The 22,166-nt window shown below is 36.1% G+C and overlaps 1 protein-coding gene across 1 annotated transcript in view; it reads left to right on the top strand.

Moving 5' to 3' along the window:
* Window positions 1-22,166, top strand: part of MKLN1 (muskelin 1) — a 228,747-nt gene that overhangs the window by 110,146 nt on the left and 96,435 nt on the right. Inside the window, 2 exon segments of the mRNA XM_037836141.1 lie at window positions 5,151-5,228; window positions 12,139-12,204. Of these exon segments, the coding sequence (XP_037692069.1) occupies window positions 5,151-5,228; window positions 12,139-12,204 (144 nt within the window).

Raw genomic sequence — 22,166 nt, 5'->3', positions numbered from 1 at the left:
TAGTAATTGATTTTCTTATGTTGAACCACCCTTGCATACCTGGGATATACACCTTGATCATGGTGTATAATTTTTTTTAATTTGCTATTGGATTTGGTTTGCTAGTATTTTGTTGAAGATTTTTGCACATATTTATAACTGATATTGGTCTGTAATTTTCCTTTCTTCTGGTATCTTTATGTGGTTTTTGTATTAGGGTGATGTTGGCCTCATAGAATGAATTAGGGAGTGTTCCTACCCCTTCAAATTTTTGGAAGAGTTTGAGCATGATTGGTGTTAATTCTTAGAATATTTTGTTAGAATTCGCTTGTGAAGCCATCTGGTCTTGAGCTTTTCTTTGTTGACAGGTTTTTGAATACTGATTCAATCTCTTTACTAGTAATTGGTTTGTTGAGATTTTCTGTTTCTTCTAGAATCAGTGTAGGTAGGTTGTGTGTTTCCAGGTATTTGTCCATTTCATCTAGGTTATCTAATATTTGGCCTACAGGTGTTCATAGTATCCTCTTATTATCCATTTTGTTTCTATGAGGTCAGGAGTAATGTATCTCCTCTCCATTTTTATTTTATATTTGGGTGTCCTCTCTTTTTTTCTTTGTCAGTCTAGCTAAACTTCTTTTCAAAGAATCAACTTTTTACTTTAATTCTTTATTTTATTTTATGGATTTGCTGGTTATTGATTTTTTGTGGGTACATTTTACTGTGTTAGTTTCTACTGACAATTTGGAATTTTGTTGTTGTTGAAGTGCTGCTTTATATAATTATCACCTTACATAACATTCTTTTTACTTTTGATAGACTGCGTTATTTTTTTTTACCATTAACAGTATTAAAATATATTTATTTCTACTTCCTTTCATTTTACTCCTTACCCCTTGTTTTAGTTTCCTAGGCTGCTCAAAGCAAATACCATGAAATGGTTCCACTTGAACATTGGGAATTATGGTTAGAGTCCAGGAAAATGTCCATATCAAGGTACCATCAAGACAGTGCTTTCTTTCCAAACATCAGCTGCTGGTGTTCCTTGGCTCCTCTGCCACACAACATATTTTTTGGGGATACATACAACCACACCCTTTACCACCAAAACTTATTAAATATTGTTTTCTTTAGCACTTAATAGTGTATCTTATATCACTTGTATCCCACCTGCCTCAAGGTATAAAGTTTGAAGAAATCAGCATTCTTGTACTATTCCACATTTTCTTCCCCTTTCCCTCTTACCTTTATTATATCATTTATGTGTTGTCAGGGTTCATAATACTTTCTGACATCTTTAACTATAATTTCCGTATTTGCTATTGTCACAGCTCCTAGGTTAAATGATTCTGTTCTCATCACTGTCTTTTGTGCCACATTTTCTCCATTTATCTCTTACTTGATTGAAGTTCATCTTGTAGTAGTATTTTAAAAGAGACTCGGGAATATATTCTTTTCAAAAAATGTATGACTTTTTTACCATGTTTTAATTCTTTGGTCATTCTGCTCTTAAGATTTTATGTACATTACTCTAGTAATTCCTCATGTTGTGTATTGCTAAGAAATCTGAGGTCAACATGACTTCATATTTTTGTTTGAATACCCAAAATTTTCTTATTATTTTTAATCTTTATCTTATCCAACCCAATTAGGCTATTTCTTGGTATTGTTCACTCTGTGCTAATTTTCCTCTTCATTATGAGACACTCTGTTCTATAGATTCAACTATTATTTTACTTTGGGAAAGTTGTCTTGAATTATATCTTTATCTATTTTTTTCTCCATTATTTTGGTTTTCTTTAGAGATTTCAGTTAGATTCCTGCTCTTTTTGTCTGCCTTTCATTTCTTCCCTTTTGTTTATCCTTTTTTTTTCCTGTTTTTTTAAATTTTTTTTATTTTTTACTTTTTCAAGCATCTCTAAATTCTTTATCTCATTTCCATTGCTATATTTTGGTAGTGTCTTCTTTCTTTTTCTCCTTTTACTGTTTGGCCTTTGTTTCTGTGATGTTTTAATTTTTTTTCTTACTCTTTTGTTCCTAAATCTGCTTCATGTTTTATTTCTTTTTGTTGTCTTACCATATCTCTTCCAATTGTTTGTATTTGTACTGTTAATCACAGTCATCATTCACCACAAGATTTACTGGGTTACTTTTACAAGATTATATATATTATGTTTGAGAGTTTGCTTTTTTCACTCGAAAAATTAGTGATACCATTTTCTTAGGCTAATAGTTTTTTTTATAGGACAGTTGTATTTAATGGAAGAAAAACCACATAAAGATCTTGATGTGTAGGATATTTGAGAGTTTTTTAGGTTATTATAAGTGGGGATAGAAGAGTTGGTTGAAGAAGCAATTGTGTTCAGAATGGCTTAACAATCAGGGATATAGATACTTCATCTGATTGGAACTGTGCTGTGATCACTGCTTTAGGAGCTCTTAGAAAATTTTCCCCAGTGGTTTTTGATTTTTCTTGCAGAATAGAGTCACAGAAAGCTTAAGGGAAAAGAGGAGATGGAGACTTCTAAGATGAACAGAAGATGAAATCAGCCACAAATACACATATTTCAAATAAATATACTGGTACTAATAATTCCCAGCATTTTGAAAGTACCTCAGACCCCATGCAGTTCATAAGCTCCAATTTTATAGATAAGGAACTTGACTTCTCAGAAGTTACACACCTAATAAGTATGGGAGTCTTAGGTAATATAGTAATTGGTTACTGCTTAAAAATGTGAAATTTATTACTTTTATAATTCTCTCTCCTTTTTATTTCTATTTTTCATGACTGCAGTTCTTTCTCCCTCAGTTTCCTACTCATTTTCTATATTCCTTTCTTCTTTCTCTCTCCCCTTCAGTTAGCTGTTATGTTGGAATTAATGTATATTAATTTAATTTAAAAAGTCATTGTCTTCATTGATAATTTTATATGTTTTCTGTTTAGAAGTTTTTAAAAGCCGTATTTAACTTTTATGTGCCTTTCTCAAAGCTGAATAAAATTTATTACCATGATTTTTTTCTAGGCAAATTTTAATTTGCTATTAATGTTTTTGCTGTCATCATATCATTAATATTAATAGGAGCCATACCTCCCCTCCCCAATGTTTTATCTGAAAGAATTTCTAACCTTATTAAGAAGTGAAGAATATTGGCTGGAGTAGGATAGGCAGGGCAATAATTGTCAGAAAAGCCATAGGGGGCAGATTATATATGATGGAAACAGTCCTCATGGTTGTGAATCTCTTTGTTCCACTGTCTGTAACAACTAAAATATAAAAGCCAGTTTATGAGTGGTAATTTAAAGAGGAGAAAAGGATATTTGAACTTTTTTGGGGAATAATTTTGAAAAGTCTTGATGACAAAGAAGTTGTTTTAGAGAGATTAGGTGAGTTTATAGTATGAAAGCTTCTGGTTATGCCAGCTGGAAAACTTGAAAGCTGAAGAAAGGTGATTACAGCTGAAATTTATAACTGCCCAGTAAAGAACAAGACTGGGGACATTTCTCTAAGTTACATATTCTCTTCTCTGGTGAGTATATAAGTCACAGAGAACTGAACAGTTTTACATATAAATTCTTTGGAAAAGAATTTGCTTCTTCAGTGACTAAAAGAAGCAAAAGAGAATACTTTTATTCAGGATGATTTCAGATCTGTCATCAGTCAAATGACAGAACTTATAGTAAAGGTAATTTTGAAAATTATGATCTGTTTGGGTGTATTTAAAAGAAAACCCTAGCTTAAGTTTATCTCTTTGTTTTGTCATCATTATAGAATTGACTTCATTCTCATTCCTTTACAGATTGACTATAGCAATTATGTACATTGCATATGGATATGAAAATGGCAGAAGAATAAAATTAGGTTTTTCTTTTCTGTATGTTTGTTTAAGAGTAAGGAAACATTTCCTAGAAGGCTCTTCATGTTTCATTAGTCAGAGTTGTGTACCATATCTATTCTTAAACTAATCTTTCTTAAGGTACATGGGATTGGGGATTGATAATCATTTGCGGTAAAGTGTATATATATGGTGATTCAATCTCCATGACCATTATACTAACTAGAATAATACCTCCTCTGAATAAGAAGATTAAGAATTTGTTGAAAGATTAAGAATTTATTGGTCAAACAGATTCAGGAGAAAGTAAAGCATAAAAGAAAGGAAAGTAAGGTGTAGAGGAAAGTGAAGCATATTTTGTGAAAATGTGCTATTGTATTAGCCCACCACTTCAGAGCTATGTGACATTGGTTAAATTCCTTAATTTCTCTGAATTTACATTTCCTTGTTTTAACAGAGTTGTTTTAGATTAAATAAGACACTTAGGAGAGAGTCTAACATTTAGTGAATCTTCAATAAATGATAATTAGTACCAGTACTGTTACTACTACTGGTTCTCTTATCTCTATATAGTTTTGTACTGAAAACTACATATGCTTTGTAATAATGAAATTTTTCATTTTAAAGGTTAGTATTTTTTATAATCACTATACCAGTGTTGTTTAACTGCTCCCATTTCCTTCTCTAGTTCTCCTGTGTTCTAATGACAAAAGGGAAGGGATTGGGGTGCAATGAATGCATTTCATTGAAAGGTGTAAAGATTAAATAAAGAGGAATAATGGAAAATCACAGAAAGGACCTAAATATGATTCACCCAATTTTAATTATCCTTTCTTTCCATTTGTGTCTACATTAATGCCAGAGGTGATTTTTAAAATATACGCAAGTTATTGTTTCAGTGAAATAGAATATTTATTTAGATTACTTACAGTTTTATTTTGTTTTTTACTGCTGTTGTTTTACCACGTTAAACTGGCCTCTGACTTTTTTTCCTCCCTTTACTCCTTTTGAGGTCTCTGTTGAAATCCTTTGTTAACGTTACATACTTGTCCAATGAGTGAAACATGTTTGTATCTAATAGCCACAAATATGAGCTGCCACTAAAACAAATTGGTATATTTTGTTTTACATAGTTGTATCAACTAATACTTTTACTATTTATATTTGGGGTAGCATAAAAACTGAAGCGAAGCATATTTTGTGAAAATGTGCTATTGTATTAGCTGGAATATTAATAATTTCCCTTAATACAGGCTTCTAAATTTTATCATTTTTGTTATAATAAAATGTGTAAATTGATTAAGGTGTAATTTTCTCTCATGCTTTGATATTTGCAGATGGCTTATTCAATCAGTATATCAGTCAGCAGGAATATAAGCCACGATGGAGTCAAATCATTCCCAAAAGCACCAAAGGTGAGCCAGACTTCCCAGGTTTTGAGCTTTTTTGTGCTTTTGCTTTAATCTATTCAGTCTTCAGTTTTCCCAAAATAGCACAAGTTGCATAATACCTTTTTTTAAAATTTTGAAATAAATTCAAAGTTATAGAAATAGTTGCAAAAACAATACAAATCCCATACACAGAACTCCAGCATACCCTGACCCCCCTCCCCTGATACCCCAATCCACAACTTTAACATGCTGTCACACCACTATTTCTTTCCCTCCCTCCCTCCCTCCTATCTATCATCCATCATCTGTTGCTCTGTCTTCTGAACATATGAGAGCTAGCTGCACACATCCTTGAACAAACACTGTAATTCACATATACAATTCCCATGAACAAGAACATTCTTTTATGCAATCCCATTGAATGCAGCTAAGAAGTACAAGAGATTCAACATTGCTATAAAGCTTACATTCTATATTTCCTTTTTCTTTTCCCCTTATGTCTTACCTGTGTCCCTTTGAGGCTCCTGTCCTCCATCCTCAGATCCCATCCAGGCAGGGTCATCCTTGGCATTCAATTGTAATCTATTTAGACTGCCCCCCGCCCCAATTGTGGAAACATATACAGCCTAAATCTTCCCATTCCATCCCCTCCCTAGCATTCCATTAGTGGGATTAATCACATTTAGAATGTTGTAATGCTATCTCTTTCCCACCATCCATTACTAGAAATTTCTCTTCACCTCAAACAGCAACCCTACATTCATTTCTTAACTCCCCATTGCCCCTTCCCCCATTTCTCTTAACCCATACTCTACTTTTTATCTCTATGGTCATATTCTCTGATAATTTCTTTGTGTTTACTGTGGGGCTTAAAATGAACCTCTGAAATCCATAACAATCTTGTTTTTCTTTGATACCAACTTAACTTCAATAGGACACATAAACTATGTTCCTATACTTCTCCATTCCCCCACCTTTATGTATTTCTTGTCAAAAATTACGTATTTTACATTGGGTTCAAAACCACTGATTTGTCATTAGAGTTTGTGTATTTTATATCATGTAGGAAATAAATAGTGGAGTTACAATTCAAAAATTATTGACTTCTATTTGTATTCCATTGTGGTCAGAGAATGTGCTTTGAATATATTCTTTTTTTTTTTTTTTTTTTTTTTTTTATTGAGGCTTGTTTTATGTCCCAGCATATGGTCCATTCTGGAGAAAGATCCATGATCGCTGGAGAAAGATGAGTGTCCTGGTGATCTGGGATGTAAGGTTCTATATAGGTCTGTTAAAATTCTCTATATGTCTTTCTCCTTTCTTTGTTTCTCTGTTGGTATGGCTCCCTTTAGTATCCGAAGTAGAGCAGGTCTTTTATTGGCAAACTCTCTCAGCATCTGTTTGTCTGTGAAAAATTTAAGCTCTCCTTCAAATTTGAAGGAGAGTTTTGCTGGATAAAGTATTCTTGGTTGGAAATTTTTCTCACTCAGAATTTTAAATGTGTCATGCCACTGCCCTCTTGCCTCCATGGTGGCCACTGAGTAGTCACAACTTAGTCTTATGTTGTTTCCTTTGTATGTGGTGAACTGCTTTTCTCTTGCCGCTTTCAGAACTTGCTCCTTCTCTTCAGTATTTGAGAGTTTGATCACTATATGTCTCGGAGTGGGTTTATTTGGATTTATTCTATTTGGAGTTTGCTGGGCATTTATGCTTTGTATATTTATATTGTGTATAAGGTTGGGGAAGTTTTCCCCAACAATTTCTTTGAATACTCTTTCTAGACCTTTACCCTTCTCTTCCCTTTCTGGGATACCAGTGAGTCTTAAGTTTGGACGTTTTATTTTATCTATCGTATCCCTGAGATGCATTTCAATTTTTTTGATTTTTTTCTCCATTCCTTCTTTTGTTCTTTCATTTTCTGTTCTATGATCCTCTAGGACACTGAGTCGTTGTTCAACTTCCTCTAATCTTGTATTATGAGTATCCAGAGTCTTTTTAATTTGGCTAGCAGTTTCTTTTATTTCCATAAGATCTTCTGTTTTTTTATTTACTCTTGCTATGTCTTCTTTATGCTCTTCTAGGGTCTTCTTTATGTCCCTTATATCCTGTGCCATGGTCTTCTTCATGTCCTTTATATCCTGTGCCATGTTTTCGTGCCTTGGTTGTAGTTCTTTGGTTAATTGTGTGAAGTACTGTGTCTCTTCTGATATTTTGATTTAGGTGTTTGGGATTTGGTTCTCCATATCGTCTGGTTTTATCATATGCATTAAGATTTTCTGTTGTTTTTGGCCTCTTGGCATTTGCTTTGCTTGATAGGGTTCTTTCAAGTTGTAAAAAAAAAAAAAAAGCAATCTCATTTTTCAGAAATACACATTGGTGGCATACACTTTCTCTAACTAACCAGCAGATGGCATCTGCTAGTCACCTATACCCCTCAAGTCAGTTCTCCTCAACTTTGTCCTTGTGGTGTGTGGGGAAATGATTCTTGTGGGGTTCAGTTGGTGAACTCAGTTTGGGTGTCTTGCTGGAGCTGTCCGCCCTGAATGTGGGGTGTGTGTCCGGGTGGCTAGGGTGGCAGGGCAGCTTTAATATTCAAACCCCCCAGGTGTTCCCGGAGATTCAAGGCTGCTGCCAAGAGTCTAAGCCTTCGTTTCACTTCTGCCCCAGACCCTCTCTGTTGCTGACCCACAAACCACTGGCATTGACATAACGTCCCTGGGTTTTCCGAGCAGGTCCCCCTTCTCAGCTGTGATCTTCCAGTACCTCTGCTAAGGGAAGGCTGTGCCACGTCACAAGTGCGCGCTGTCCCTCAAGGGAAGCCCCAGGCCTCTGGGCTGTGCAGGGGCGCTCCCCGCCTGATGCAAAAATGGGTGAACGGGGCGTCTCAACCTGCCCCCCTCTCCTCGCACAGTTCCTTCTTCCTAGCTCCAGGACAGCTGGTGCTGGGCTGTGGGCACGGCCCCGGGCACGAGTGTCTCCAGACCACCAGGGAGCCAGCTGCAAGCCGCGGGGTTTCTTTCTCCTTCCTGCTCTCCCCTCTGCTCCCCTGCCCTGAGGGAATCTGTAGCAGGCTATCCTCTACACCAGATAGCGAGAGGCCGGCTCAGCCTTCCCACCGATGCAACTGCAACCACTCCTGGGTTTTTCTGTTTTTTTTTTTTTTCTTTTTTTTTTTTTTTAAAAGAACCAGTCCGCCTCCAAACGCCAACCCCCGGCTTCCCCACAGCACAGCATGTCTGCGGGTCTTTCAGCCGGCTTACTCAGTCCTTTCAGAATGCAGACTCCTGGTTTCACCAAGTGTACAGCCCCTGTGGTTCTAGCAGACTTTTTCCAGCTGGTGCATCGCTGAAACCAATATTCTGGGTCACCTTCTGGTTTTTATCTAGTATTTTTAACGGAGGTGTTTTTTTGCCCTGTCTCACCTAGCCGCCATCTTAGGTTCTCCCGCAGAATACCTTTTTTAATGAAAAGCAGATGTTTAACGTAAGACGTAGGTTGCTTGGCTAGGTGGCAGAGTTAGTTTACTGCATAAAAATTTTCTTTGTTTTCCTGTTACAACAAAATGTCAGGCAATTTTTACACAGAATACATTTTTTTCCTTTTTTTTTTTTTAATCATCACAGAAGTTGTGGGTTTACAGAACAATCATGCAAAAAATACCAGATTCCCATACACCACTGCACCACCAGTATTTGCATTGGTGTGGAAAATTTGTTACAATTAGTAACACTTTTTTTGTTCTATTTTTTAAACAGTAGTTACGTTTGTTACAATTGATGTAAGATTACTAAAGTAGTACTATTAGTGTTGTCCATAGTTTACATAGGGTTGTGTTTTCCCCATATTCCTGAACTATTCTTTTTTTCCTGCGTGTCTTTATCTTATTACTCATCTGCTCATACACTGGATAAAGGGAGTGTCAGTCACAAGGTTTTCATAATCACATTGTCACATGATAAAAGCTATATAGTTATATAATCGTTATTAAAGATCAATTCTACTGATTACAGTTCAACCATTTCAGATATTTTCTTCTGGCTATTCTAATACACTAGAAACTAAAAAGAAGTATCTATATAATTAATAAGTAGTCATAATCATTTGTCAAATCCTAGTTTCTCAGTTACACCTCTTCCCGCTCTTTTGATCATTCTCTCAACCTTCAGGGATTATCTGAGCAATGACCATTTTAGGTTCTTCCTGCAGGAAAGGGGTGTTGACCTTATGGGGTCGAGTAATGGAACTGATTGATGTCCTTAGAGAGACTGGTACCTCTGGGTTTCAGGGCTTATCTGGCATAGGAACAATCTGGAATAACCTCCAGAATGACCTCTTGACTCTATTTGAAATCTCTTAGCCACTGAAACTTTATTTTGTTTTATTTCTTTTCCCCCTTTTGTACAATGAGGTATTCTCAGTCTCATGATGCCAGGGCCAGGCTCATCTCTGGATGTCCTATGTTATCAGGGAGACTTACACCCTGGTAGTCATGTCCCATGTAGGGGGAGTACACAGAATACGTTTTATAATGCTATGTAAAATTATAAGCAATTGTATTGTAATGCCATACTTGTGTTCCTGAAAAACTGTATATTCTGCTAAATTGCTCAGTAAACCTAACAGGCCTTATAATAGAAGTGGGGCAGTCCATTCTGAACTATAGAACTTTATAATTAGATACTGATAAAAGCTAGGGTAATAATCCTAATAAAAATAAATACTAGCACAGTTACATCTTTGCAGGCATTTGTGGTGAGCATCACAGTGAGTTTGGAGCCTTAAACCCTGTTTAAGGTCCATATTTCCTTCTGAGATGTAGATCCTAGAGAGTATTTGCTACTAATAAAGATTATTTCCATCAAAACTTAAAGTCTGATCCAGAATGTAGTTTTCTTCATTAATCTATTGTTTTCATATAGGGGAAGTTTTTGTCACTCTCCACTTGAACTCACTGCTTTGCCATTTGGTTAAGATAGTGGAAATTGTAGCAATTTTGTAATGCAATTATTGACATTAAAGGAACGTAGTTCTTGTAATTCAGTAGCATTTGTCTTTGATAATGATCGTATAACTATATAGCTTTCATTTTGTGACCATGTGGTTATAAAAACCTTGTGACTGACACCCCCTTTATCCAGTGCATAGGTAGATGAGTAATGACAAGCGTGAAAAAAAAAAGTAGATCGGAAATCTGGGGGGAAAAATACCCCTACATAAACTGTAGACAATAGTTATAGTACTACTTTAATAATCTTTCATCAATTGGAACAAATATAACTACTGTTAAAAAATAGTAGAATTACAAAAAAAAGTTAACATCCATACCAGTACAAGTCATGGTGGTGGAGTGATATATAGGAATCCTGTATTTTATGCATGATTGTTCTGTAAACCCACATATTCTTTAATAAAAAAATTAAAAAAAAAAGGGCAGTTCTGTAAATGGTTCAGCTTTTTTTCTCATAGTCTTCATATATTGCTAAGACCTTCCCTTTAATTGTGAGAATGCTTTTTCCTGCTAGCTTTAAAACATTAATATATTGGGAAAAATTGCTAAGTACCTCTATAATCTGTTTTATCAACTTCATTCACCTGTTTATCAATCGTATATGAGATAATTTCTCCAAATAAACACATATTATAGTAGAACAGACTAATTCTATATCAACAAATAAATGGATTAATGTATAAAATACAGACATACTAAAAATATGTTTTACATTTTATGCCTGAGTGTTTTCCTAAGATACTAATTCTAGAAACAGCTACCCATGTATACCTCACTGGTCATGAAACACTTGCTGGTTTCAGTCAAGTCAATGTCATTTAATGTAAAAAAAAAAAAAAAAAAAAGTGTTTAAATTCGTATCTATTCCTGAAAGTGGAAATAGACTGGAGGGGCTGAGGAAGAAAAGGGCAAAGGAACTGTGAAATCTGAAAGGCTACCTAATTATTAGAAAGGAGGACGAATTTGCAAGGAACTCTGAATGATTAGCCTTTGAATAAAGCAGTAAAGTAGTAGAGCGTTAGTTTTGCATCTTATTTTATCTGTATATAAGAACTGACATTTCATTTTTGTTCATGGTAACTGTGAAACTAGGAAGAGTTGGATGTTTTCTATTTTACATAGGAGAATGCTGATAAGGGGAGACAAGTCAAAGTAATATATTTCTTTTGATGGTGGGGGAGTTAGAAATGAAACCTACATCAAGTAATACATTAGAATTCTGTAACCTTTGAATCATTGAAATGAACTTATATCTGGTATAAAGTAAGATTAGATAAGTTGAACAATAGTTTTCTACTTTTGAAGTTTGTTTCAGTGATTATATTTAAACATACCTATTAAATTCTATGATGGTAATAAAAATCAAAGTGAAACAAATCTTACATGTTCTCACTCACTACTTAGATAAAATAGATGATTAATTATGTTAGGAACTGATTTCTGAAATATTAGCACAAAATTAAGACAGTAAGAAAATTATCATTAATGATACCTGATAACATCTTAGTTTTCGGTAGCTAGTTTTGTGAACTTTAAACTTCTCATTAATAAACCATGCCTAGAATATAGACCTAAGATCCAGTTTTGTAATTCTTTTCCATCTTCACTTTGACACTCCACTAGTTTAGAGACAATTTAGAGACTTTGTTTTATGTTTTTACAGAACATTCTATATTTTTTATTTATGGCATTGACCATAAATAAGTTGAAAATAGCCTCCAGTTTTACAGCCTGAAAACAATTGGAAAAAAGAGAAGATAAATATTATAAACATAGCTTTAAGTCATATTGTTTCTATTATGAATCACTTTAATTGTTCTTAGTATTTTGCAAGAATAAGTGTGGGTTATTTTTGTTTATCATTATAACTGGATTTGTAGTTATTCTTTGTTATTCCTTTAAAAAAAAATACTGCTTCTGCTTTAGGTGATGGAGAAGATAACCGACCAGGAATGAGAGGGGGCCATCAGATGGTTATTGATGTTCAAACAGGTGAGTAATGCTTGCAATGGAAAGCTAAATCTTTAAAAAATTAAACAATTTTTAATATCGGGTAAGCTGAATACACTTCTTTCCATGCATTATTATGGTTCAGTGTTATTGGCTATCACCAGGTAGCAAAGAAAATAAGCATTGGTTACAGTCATAACCTGAAACATGCAGTGTTAGGTAAGAGAGGGGAGATTGCTACACAAATGAAATTAGATGGCATAAGAGAAATGCAGTGTGCAGCCCTTGATAGCTTTGTGCATATGTGGGTTGAGTTTATGTATGTTGGATTTTCATGGAATTCTATGGTTTATTTCTGGATTTTTAGTGTAGTGATATGGGAATTATTGCAATAAAAGAGGGTTAGGATATATTTTTAGAGGAAAGAATGTCAAATTAGGTAGCTAAATGTTAGTAGGTCCATTAATTGCTAAACACTGTTCGCAATCCTATAAATACTTCATTTAACTTATTCTTCTTTGCTACCTTTTATATTTTGTTGTGAAGCTTGGTTTTAAACTTTTTGGGTTTCTACAGCCTATTTTATTTAGGGCAGCCAAAATACCATTATATTTAGAGGTCAATGCCAAAATTATAGCTTTCAAATTACCATTTTGAAAAGCAAATAATACCAATAATTTAGGATAACTTGATTACTTGATTTTTAAAAAGTTTCCTGCATAGAGAGACAGCATGACCACCCAAGTAATGTTTTATTTTGTTCAAGTGTAATAAATGCTCATGTTCTATTATTGTGTTATGCTGACTCGTAGTGCTAAGGGAATAAAAAATTTGGTTTTCTAGACTCATATTATAAAATAATTAAGAATAAAAATTATTGCATTGTTGACAGTAAATACTTCTGGCATTAATGTATTTTCATATTTTTTTTTGTAATGAGAAATTCAGTGTTTCATTTAAAATTAACTGCTGAATTTTTAACTTCTGAGCTTGTATGGAAGTATTATTATGTTCTCTTTGGAAAAAGGTTCATTTCGAGGCATAGGAATTTGTTTTCCTAATCTCAGCCTCTCACCTTCCTGCACAGAAATAGAAGTCATCTATTCAACATGTTCTTAGGCATCTTTTCTTCCTGCATAGGAGTCCAATAAATATAGGTGTGCTTATTTCTTAAAGAACCAGATTTTTATATAAAAATATATAAAAAAAATTTTTGGAAATCCAGAAAAGTTAATGTGCTTAATGAAAATGAGATGGAAATTTGTGTTTGGATTATCTACAGAAGCTTTTTCTGTCTTTTCAACATACAGTGGCTATTATAATGTCTTTTTCTCTTTTGGATCCATAATAAAAGCACAATTAAACTCTTTTTTAAAAATTTGCTAATAATATACTAAAGAGGAATGTTTATTTGAAGGGCTCCTTAATTTTCTAAGCAAAATATTACTTTTCTTAATTGTGAATTCTCTATATACGGTGGTTTACTTTAACATTTAAAATTTAAAACTCACCTTATCTGGGGGCAGAAGAACTTTTCATAGGGCTTACCAGATGTTGTGGGAGAAGGACCAGCCATATATAATATGTAAAGTACATGTGTGAGAAAAGAGAAAAAACAATAGTTTTTTCTCCTTTTTTTTTTTTTTTTGGCTTTTATAGAAGGGTTTATTGGTTTACAAATTTACAGTTCTAAGGCCATGAAAGTATCCAAATTAAGGCATCAACAAGAGAATACCTTCCCTGAAGGAAGACCAGTGGCGTTCGGAATACCTCTGTCAGCTAGGAAGGCAGGTGGCTGGTGTCTGCTGGTTCTTTTCTCCCAGGTTGTGCTTCAAAATGGCTTTTTCCAAAGTATCTGGGTTCCTTTCTTTCAGCTCCTGTGTGTCCTTGCTTCTTTCTCCCAAGGCATTTCTCTCCAAGCAACTGGGGGTCCTCTCTTAGCTTCTTCAGGGCAAACTCTAAGCTTCATCTCTTAGCTTAGTATCTCCAAACGTCCTTCTGTCTTCATCTCCAAGCATCTCTAAGTGTCAGCGTCTGTGTCAGCTGTTGAGCTCTCTTAAGTAGTCCAGTGAACTAAACAAGACCCATCCCGAATGGGCAGGGTCCTCACCACCATGAAAATAATTCAGTCAGAATTCTCACCCACAGTTGGGTGAGTCACATCTCCATGGAAACAATCAAAAGGTTCCGCCTTAAGATGGGGTTAAAAGATCATGGCTTTTCTGGGGTCCATAATAGTTTCAGACTGTCACAGTTCCCATGGGATTTAGTGTGAGCAACATCATTGAGGATTAAAAGCTAACTTTTCAAGTCAGAGAGCTTTCAAGTGAAATACTTACAGTAAAGTGGTAAAGGGCCAAATTGTTTGTTTTATCCGTTTGGGTAGGATTTCAGCAGACCTTTGGGTGTCAATGCCTTTACTCCCATTCCCTTTTAAAAAATATTTCAAGAAGAAAAGGGTGTTTGAGGAAAGTATTTGTTTTACTTTAGAAACAATAATTATAAAAAGGCATAGTAAGAATGACTATTGTAGTCAAGGGGTATTACTCCAGATAGTATCTTTAAAGAAGTGATCTTTTTCTGATAGTTTGTGAGGGTTTGTTATAGGTTAATACTGTGTCTATAAAGAAAAATTGGCTTTTATTAGCACTTCTAGTATTGACACTATTTTATAGAAACTAATAGAAGTACTTAGGAAATATATTTTTAAGGAAATATTTCTACTCTACAAAATTTAGGGACTTATTCTATTAGGAGAGAACTATTTTATTTTATTTTATTTTACTTTACTTTACTTTTTTATTTTATTTTATTTTATTTATTTTAATTTTAATTTAATTTAATTTAATTTAATTTTAAAATAGATTCATAGTTATAGGAACAGTTGCAAAAACAATACAAACCCCATACACAGAACTCCAGCATACCCTGACCCCCCTCCCCTGATACCCCAATCCACCAACTTTAACATGCTGTCACACCGCTATTTCTTTCTCTCCCTCCCTCCCTCCCTCCCTCCCTGTCTATCATCCATCATCTATTGCTCTGTCTTCTGAACATGTGAGAACTAGCCGCACACATCCTTGAACAAACACTGTAATTCACATATACAATTCCCCTGAACAAGGACATTCTTTTATGCAATCCCATTGAACGCAGCTAAGAAGTACAAGAGATTCAGCATTGATACAAAGCTTACATTTTATATTTCCTTTTTTTTTTTTTCCTTATGTCTCAACTGTGTCCCTTTGAGCCTCCTCTCCTCCATTCTCAGATCCCATTCAGGGTCATCCTTGGCATTCAATTGTCATCTATTTAGACTGTCTTTTTTTTTTTTTTTTTTGCTCAATTTTGGAAACATATATACAACCTAAATCTTCCCATTCCACCCCCTCCGTAGCATTCCATTAGTGGGATTAATCACATTTAGAATGTTGTAATGGTATCTCTTTCCCACCCTCCATTACTAGAAATTTCCCTTCACCTCAAACAGCAATCCTACACTCATTTCTTAACTCCCCATTGCCCCTTCCCCCATTTCTCTTAACCCTACTCTACTTTTCATCTCTATGGTCATATTCTCTGATAATTTCTTTGTGTTTATTGTGGGGCTTAAAATGAACCTCTGAAATCCATAACAATCTTGTTTTTCTTTGATACCAACTTAACTTCAATAGGACATATAAACTATGTTCCTATACTCCTCCATTCCCCCACCTTTATATAGTTCTTGTCAAAAATTACATATTTTACATTGGGTTCAAAACCACTGATTTGTCATTAGAGTTTGTGTATTTTATATCATGTAGGAAATAAATAGTGGAGTTACAATTCAAAAATTATTGACTTCTATTTGTATTCCATTGTGGTCGGAGAATGTGCTTTGAATATATTCAATTTTTTTTTTTTTATTTTTTTTTTAATTGAGGCTTGTTTTATGTCCCAGCATATGGTCCATTCTGGAGAAAGATCCATGATCACTAGAGAAAGATGAGTGTCCTGGTGATTTGGGATGTAAGGTTCTATATATATCTGTTAAAATTCTCTATATCTATATCTCTTTCTCCTTTCTTTGTTTCTCTGTCGGTATGGCTCTCTTTAGTATCCGAAGTAGAGCAGGTCTTTTATTGGCAAACTCTGTCAGCATCTGTTTGTCTGTGAAAAATTTAAGCTCTCCTTCAAATTTGAAGGAGAGTTTTGCTGGATAAAGTATTCTTGGTTGGAAATTTTTCTCTCTCAGAATTTTAAATGTGTCATGCCACTGCCCTCTTGCCTCCATGGTGGCCACTGAGTAGTCACAACTTAGTCTTATGTTGTTTCCTTTGTATGTGGTGAATTGCTACTTTTTGTCTCTATGGTCATATTCTCTGATAATTTCTTTGTGTTTACTGTGGGGCTTAAAATTAACCTCTTAAATCCATAACATTCTTGGATGAAGATTGGTGAACTCAGTTTGGGTGTGTTGCTGGAGCCGTCCGCCCTGAATGTTGGGCGTGTCTGGGTGGCTAGGGAGGCAGGGCAGCTTTAATATTCTTGCTGCTTTCAGAACTTGCTCCTTCTCTTCAGTATTTGAGAGTCTGATCAGAATGTGTCTCGGAGTGGGTTTATTTGGATTTGTTCTATTTGGAGTTCGCTGGGCATTTATGCTTTGTGTATTTATATTGTATAGAAGGTGTTGGGGAAGTTTTCCCCAACAATTTCTTTGAATACTCTTTCTAGACCTTTATCCTTCTCTTCCTCTTCTGGGACACCAATGAGTCTTAAGTTTGGACATTTTATTTTATCTATCGTATCCCTGAGATGCATTTCAATTTTTTTGATTTTTATCTCCATTCTTTCTTTTGTTCTTTCATTTTCTGTTCTGTGGACCTCTAGGACACTGAGTCGTCATTCAGCTTCCTCTAATCTTGTATTATGAGTATCCAGAGTCTTTTTAATTTGGCCAACAGTTTCTTTTATTTCCATAAGATCTTCTATTTTTTTATTTACTCTTGCTATGTCTTCTTTATGCTCTTCTAGGGTCTTCTTTATGTCCCTTATATCCTGTGCCATGGTCTTCTTCATGTCCTTTATATCCTTTGCCATGTTTTCTTGCCTCGGTTGTAGTTCTTTGATTAATTGTGCAAGTACTGTTTCTCTTCTGATATTTTGTTTTAGGTGTTTGGGATTGGGTTCTCCATATCGTCTGGTTTATCATATGCGTTAAGATTTTCTGTTGTTTTTGGCCTCTTGGCATTTGCTTTGCTTGATAGGGTTCTTTCAAGTTGTGAAAAAAAAAAACCAATCTAATTTTTCAGAAGTACATGTTGGTGGCGTACACTTTCTCTAGCTAACCAGCAGATGGCATCTGTTAGTCACCTATACCCCTCAAGTCAGTTCTCCTCAACTCTGTCTCTGTGGTGTGTGGGGAAATGATTCTTGTGGGGTTCAGTTGGTGAACTCAGTTTGGGTGTGTTTCTGGAGCCGTCCACCCTGAATGTGGGGCGTGTGTCCGGGTGGCTAGGGAGGCAGGGCAGCTTTAATATTCAAACCCCCCAGGTGTTCCCAGAGATTCAAGGCTGCTGCCAAGAGTCTAAGCCTTTGTTTCACTTCTGCCCCAGACCCTCTCTGTTGCTGACCCACAAACCACTGGCATTGACATAGCGTCCCTGGGTTTTCTGAGCGGGCCCCTCTTCTCAGCTGTGATCTTCCAGGACCTCTGCTGAGGGAAGGCTGTGCTGCGTCACAAGTGCACGCTGTCCCTCAGGGGAAGCCCAGGGCCACCCGGCTGTGCAGCGGCGCTCTCAGACTGATGCAAAGATGGCTGAATGGGGCGTCTCAACCCCTCACCCCTGCACAGTTCCTTCTTCCCAGCTCTGGGACAACTGACATGGCTCTGGGCTGTGGGCACGGCCCCAGGCAGGATTGTCTCCAGCATGCCGGGGAGCCAGCTGCAAGCAGTGGGGTTTCTTTCTCCTTCTGGCTCTCCCCTCCACTCCCATGGTCCTGAGGGAATCTGCAGCGGGCTATCCTCCACACCAGACACCGAGAAGCCAGCTCAGCCCACTCCTGCCACGCTCCACTGCATGGTTCCCAGTGTCACAACTGCAGCCACTCCTGGGTTTTTCCCTTTTTTTTGTTTTTTTAAAGAACCAGTCTGTCTCCAAATGCCAACCCTTGGCTTTCCCACACCATAGTGTGGCCGCGGGTCTTTCAGCTGGCTTACTCAGTCGTTTCAGAATGCAGACTCCTGGTTTCACCTAGTGTACGGCCCCTGTGGTTCTAGCAGACCTTGTCCAGCTGGTGCATCGCTGAAACTGGTATTCTGGGTCACCTTCTGGTTTTTATCTAGTATTTTTCACAGAGGTGTTTTTTTGCCCTGTCTCACCTACCCGCTATCTTAGGTTCCCTTGTCGAGAACTACTTTTTGAAGAAACATTTTGTAACTGTTTCAATGACATCGTTCCCAACCCCCCAGGGGGATAAAAAAGCCTTGTGAATGTTAGGTTATGCTTTATTTTGGACCCATGGATGATGGTCAGACTAGATTTTCAGCTGTTAAAAGGAACCAAAAACTTACAGTATAACTGAAGTTATATTGAAAAGGTCGATTAATAGAAAGTTATCCGTAAGTCACACGGGCTTGATTTTCAATATGTTCCCATTACCTCTTAGTGAGGAAACAGTATTAACTATTCATGAACATTGAAGTTGAAAAGATTTAACTTGATTTAATGAGTTAAAGGGATAACATATAAAACATTATGATGTGGAATTTTTCCTTTTGCTTTATTAAGAAAAGTTTTAAAACTATGTTTCAAAGAAGATGCTACCTGAGACCGCTCATCTCCATTTTGATATCTTGAAATAGAAATTGGGATATAAATGATGATTCTTTTTGGAATTCATTCTTGATCATAGAGGGGAAAACTAGGTGACAAATCTAAATAATGACATTAGTTATCTCTGGGTGGTAGAATTACCAGTGGTTTTAGATTTTCTTCTTTAAAATGTATTGTGTAAAACTTTCCATGGTAATATGTATTATAAGTTGGAGAAAATTTTATTCACCAGCATTCCTTTTAGAAAGGAAACTATATTTATTTGGGAAGCTACTTGGGATATGTAGTAAAATACCTAGGAGACTTGATTGTAGAAGAAACTGTTCTTTGCAATCCTAAGAAGAACTTGCTTCTTAGCATCAGAAGAGAAAAAGAAGTAGAACAAAGAGATAAATGGGAGTTGAGCCAGCAGCTGGCAAAATACTATAATTTGTGACATGACTCTCTTCTCTTACCAAAATCTTTAGCAAACTTATTTTACTGAGTTTAATTGGTTATTGACTTATTTTTTGTACTGGACTGATAATGCAGCTAGGTTTAGGTTATATTGAGGTACAGTAGAAGTGAGGCGTCATCTGAGAATTCAGGTATCTAGAAGGGGAGAAAAAAATACGGAAAAATGTCCTATGACTCAAACAAGTCATAGAAAGAGGTTCAGACAGACTTTCACAAGACTCGAATTGTGGCTCAGGTTAAATTTAAGCAAGTGTCTAGTTGTGGGGATGGGTCATCTAGGAATCTCCTATGATTTGGAAAACAAAAGAAACCAAAGTATACTATTTATAATTCTAATAACTTTCTGTAGCTCACATCCATAGCATTTCTCATTTTTTGTTTCAACAAACCATTGTTGTCCGTATTCCTCCCTGTCACCCCTTTTTTTTTTCCTTTAAATTCAGTTTTATTGAAATATATTCACATACCATACAATCATCCATGGTATACAATCAACTGTTCAGATTACGATCATATAGTTATGCATTCATCACCACAATCTATTTCTGAACATTTTCCTTACATCAGAAAGAATCAGAATAAGAATAAAAAATAAAAGTAAAAAAGAACACCCAAACCATCCCCCCCATCCCACCCTTTTTGTCATTTAGTTTTTATCCCCATTTTTCTACTCATCCATCCATACACTAGATAAAGGGAGTGTGATCCACAAGGTTTTCACAATCACACTGTCACCCCTTATAATCCACATTATTATATAATCGTCTTCAGGAGTCCAGACTACTTGGTAGTTTCAGGTATTTACTTCTAGCTATTCCAATACATTAAAACCTAAGAGATGTTATCTATATAGTGCATAAAAATGTCCACCAGAGTGACCTCTCAACTCCATTTGGAATCTCTCAGCCACTGAAACTATTTCGTCTCATTTTGCATCCCCCTTTTGGTCAAGAAGATATTCTCAATCCCACAATGCTGGGTCCAGATTCATCCCCGGGAGTCATACCCTGCGTTGCCAGGGAGATTTACACCCCTGGGTGTCGGGTCCCATGTAGCAGGGAGGGCAGTGAGTTCAACTGCCGAGGTGGCTCAGTTAGAGATAGAGGGGGGCCACATCTGAGCAACAAAGAGGTACTTGGGGAGACTCTTAGGCACAATTATATGCAAGTTTAGCCTCTCCTTTGCAGTAAGGAGCTTCATAAGGGCAAGTCCCAGGATCGAGGGCTTGGCACATCAAACCGCCAGTGTTTGTGACAACATCAACACTAGTCCAGGTGAGGAAGTCCAACACTTTTGCACCTTCCCCCAGCTCCTTGGGGTGGGGTGGGGTGGAGGGGGCTGTAAATATATTTTTTATTCTCTGCCCAAATTACTGTGGGATGTGTCACTATTTCACTCTAACCTATACTAATGTACCGTATCTCACTTCCTATTCAAAGTTCCATGTAACTGTGGTGTTTGAACAAACCGACTGTAGAGTTATACTGTTTAGAAAATATAGATCCTGCACCAAATAGACATCTCTTCCCTTGGTCTCACATGGAAGTTGAAGTTTTAAAACACAGTCAGTTTTGGCCTTTGCCTTTTGGCCCAGTTTGCCCTAGTCTTAACTATATCTGCTTCATTCACATCACTAATTGAAGTCTGGGCTCTTTTTCAGCTTTTTTTTTAACAGTTGCTGTATGCACTAATACTGACATTCGTATCTGTCGAGCTCTAGCTCTGAGTTTCAGGTGTCTCAGAGATACTCATTGTTCCAGAGACCAATCAGGTTATACACTAAGGGATCAGCATCTTAAAGTTTAGAGATAGGCATTACAATTCAGGAATGGAGTTGACTGCTGTAAGAGCTTACAATCTAGGGACTATTACAATAATCATGTCCACGTTAGGCTATGTTCTAAGATTCAGTTCTGAGTTTACACATTGTAGTCAGTCCATATGGGTGAGGCATTATAGTGTTTGCCTTTATTTCTGGCGTACTTCACTCAGATACTGTGTACAGGTTCCATTCACCTCGTTGTGTGTCTCACAGCTTCACTCCTCGTAGTTGCTCAATACTCCATTGTATGTATACGCCACAGTTCACCAGTCTGTTCCTCAGTCTTTGTACCCTTGGGTCACCTCCACCCATTGCAAATCATGATTACTGTCTCCATGAACAACAGTTTGCAAATGTCTATTCTTGTCTCTGCTCTCAGATCTTCAAATGACATACCCCATAATGAGGTTGCAGGACCTTATGGTCCCCACATACTTAACTTTTTGTGGACCCACCACACTGACCTTCAGAAAGGCTACACCATTCTACCTGCTCAGCAACAGTAGATAGGTACATTCCTCTCACCATGTTTTCTCCAACACTTTTACTCCTATATATATTTTTTCCTACAATTTTATGGAGTTATATTCACATGCCATACATTTATCCACAGTGTACAATACGTTGTTCATGATATCATCATAAAGTTGTACATTTATCACCAGAATCAGCACTTGAACATATTGATTACTACAAGAAAAATTGTTTTTTTTTTTTTTAGCAACAATAAAAAAGATGATAAAAAGAAAAATAACATGTCATAAATACAATATAATAGTAAGGACAGAAAATAACACCACTACCATGAATCCCATATTCCTCCCCTGTATCGCACTCTCATATACACTTAGCATTGGCATATTGCCTTTGTTACATTTAGTGGAGGTATATTACAATGTTACTGT

This window comes from Choloepus didactylus, chromosome 5 (assembly GCF_015220235.1).
Source record: "Choloepus didactylus isolate mChoDid1 chromosome 5, mChoDid1.pri, whole genome shotgun sequence".
NCBI lineage: Eukaryota > Metazoa > Chordata > Mammalia > Pilosa > Megalonychidae > Choloepus > Choloepus didactylus.
This window is presented reverse-complemented; position numbering and strand designations above follow the sequence as displayed.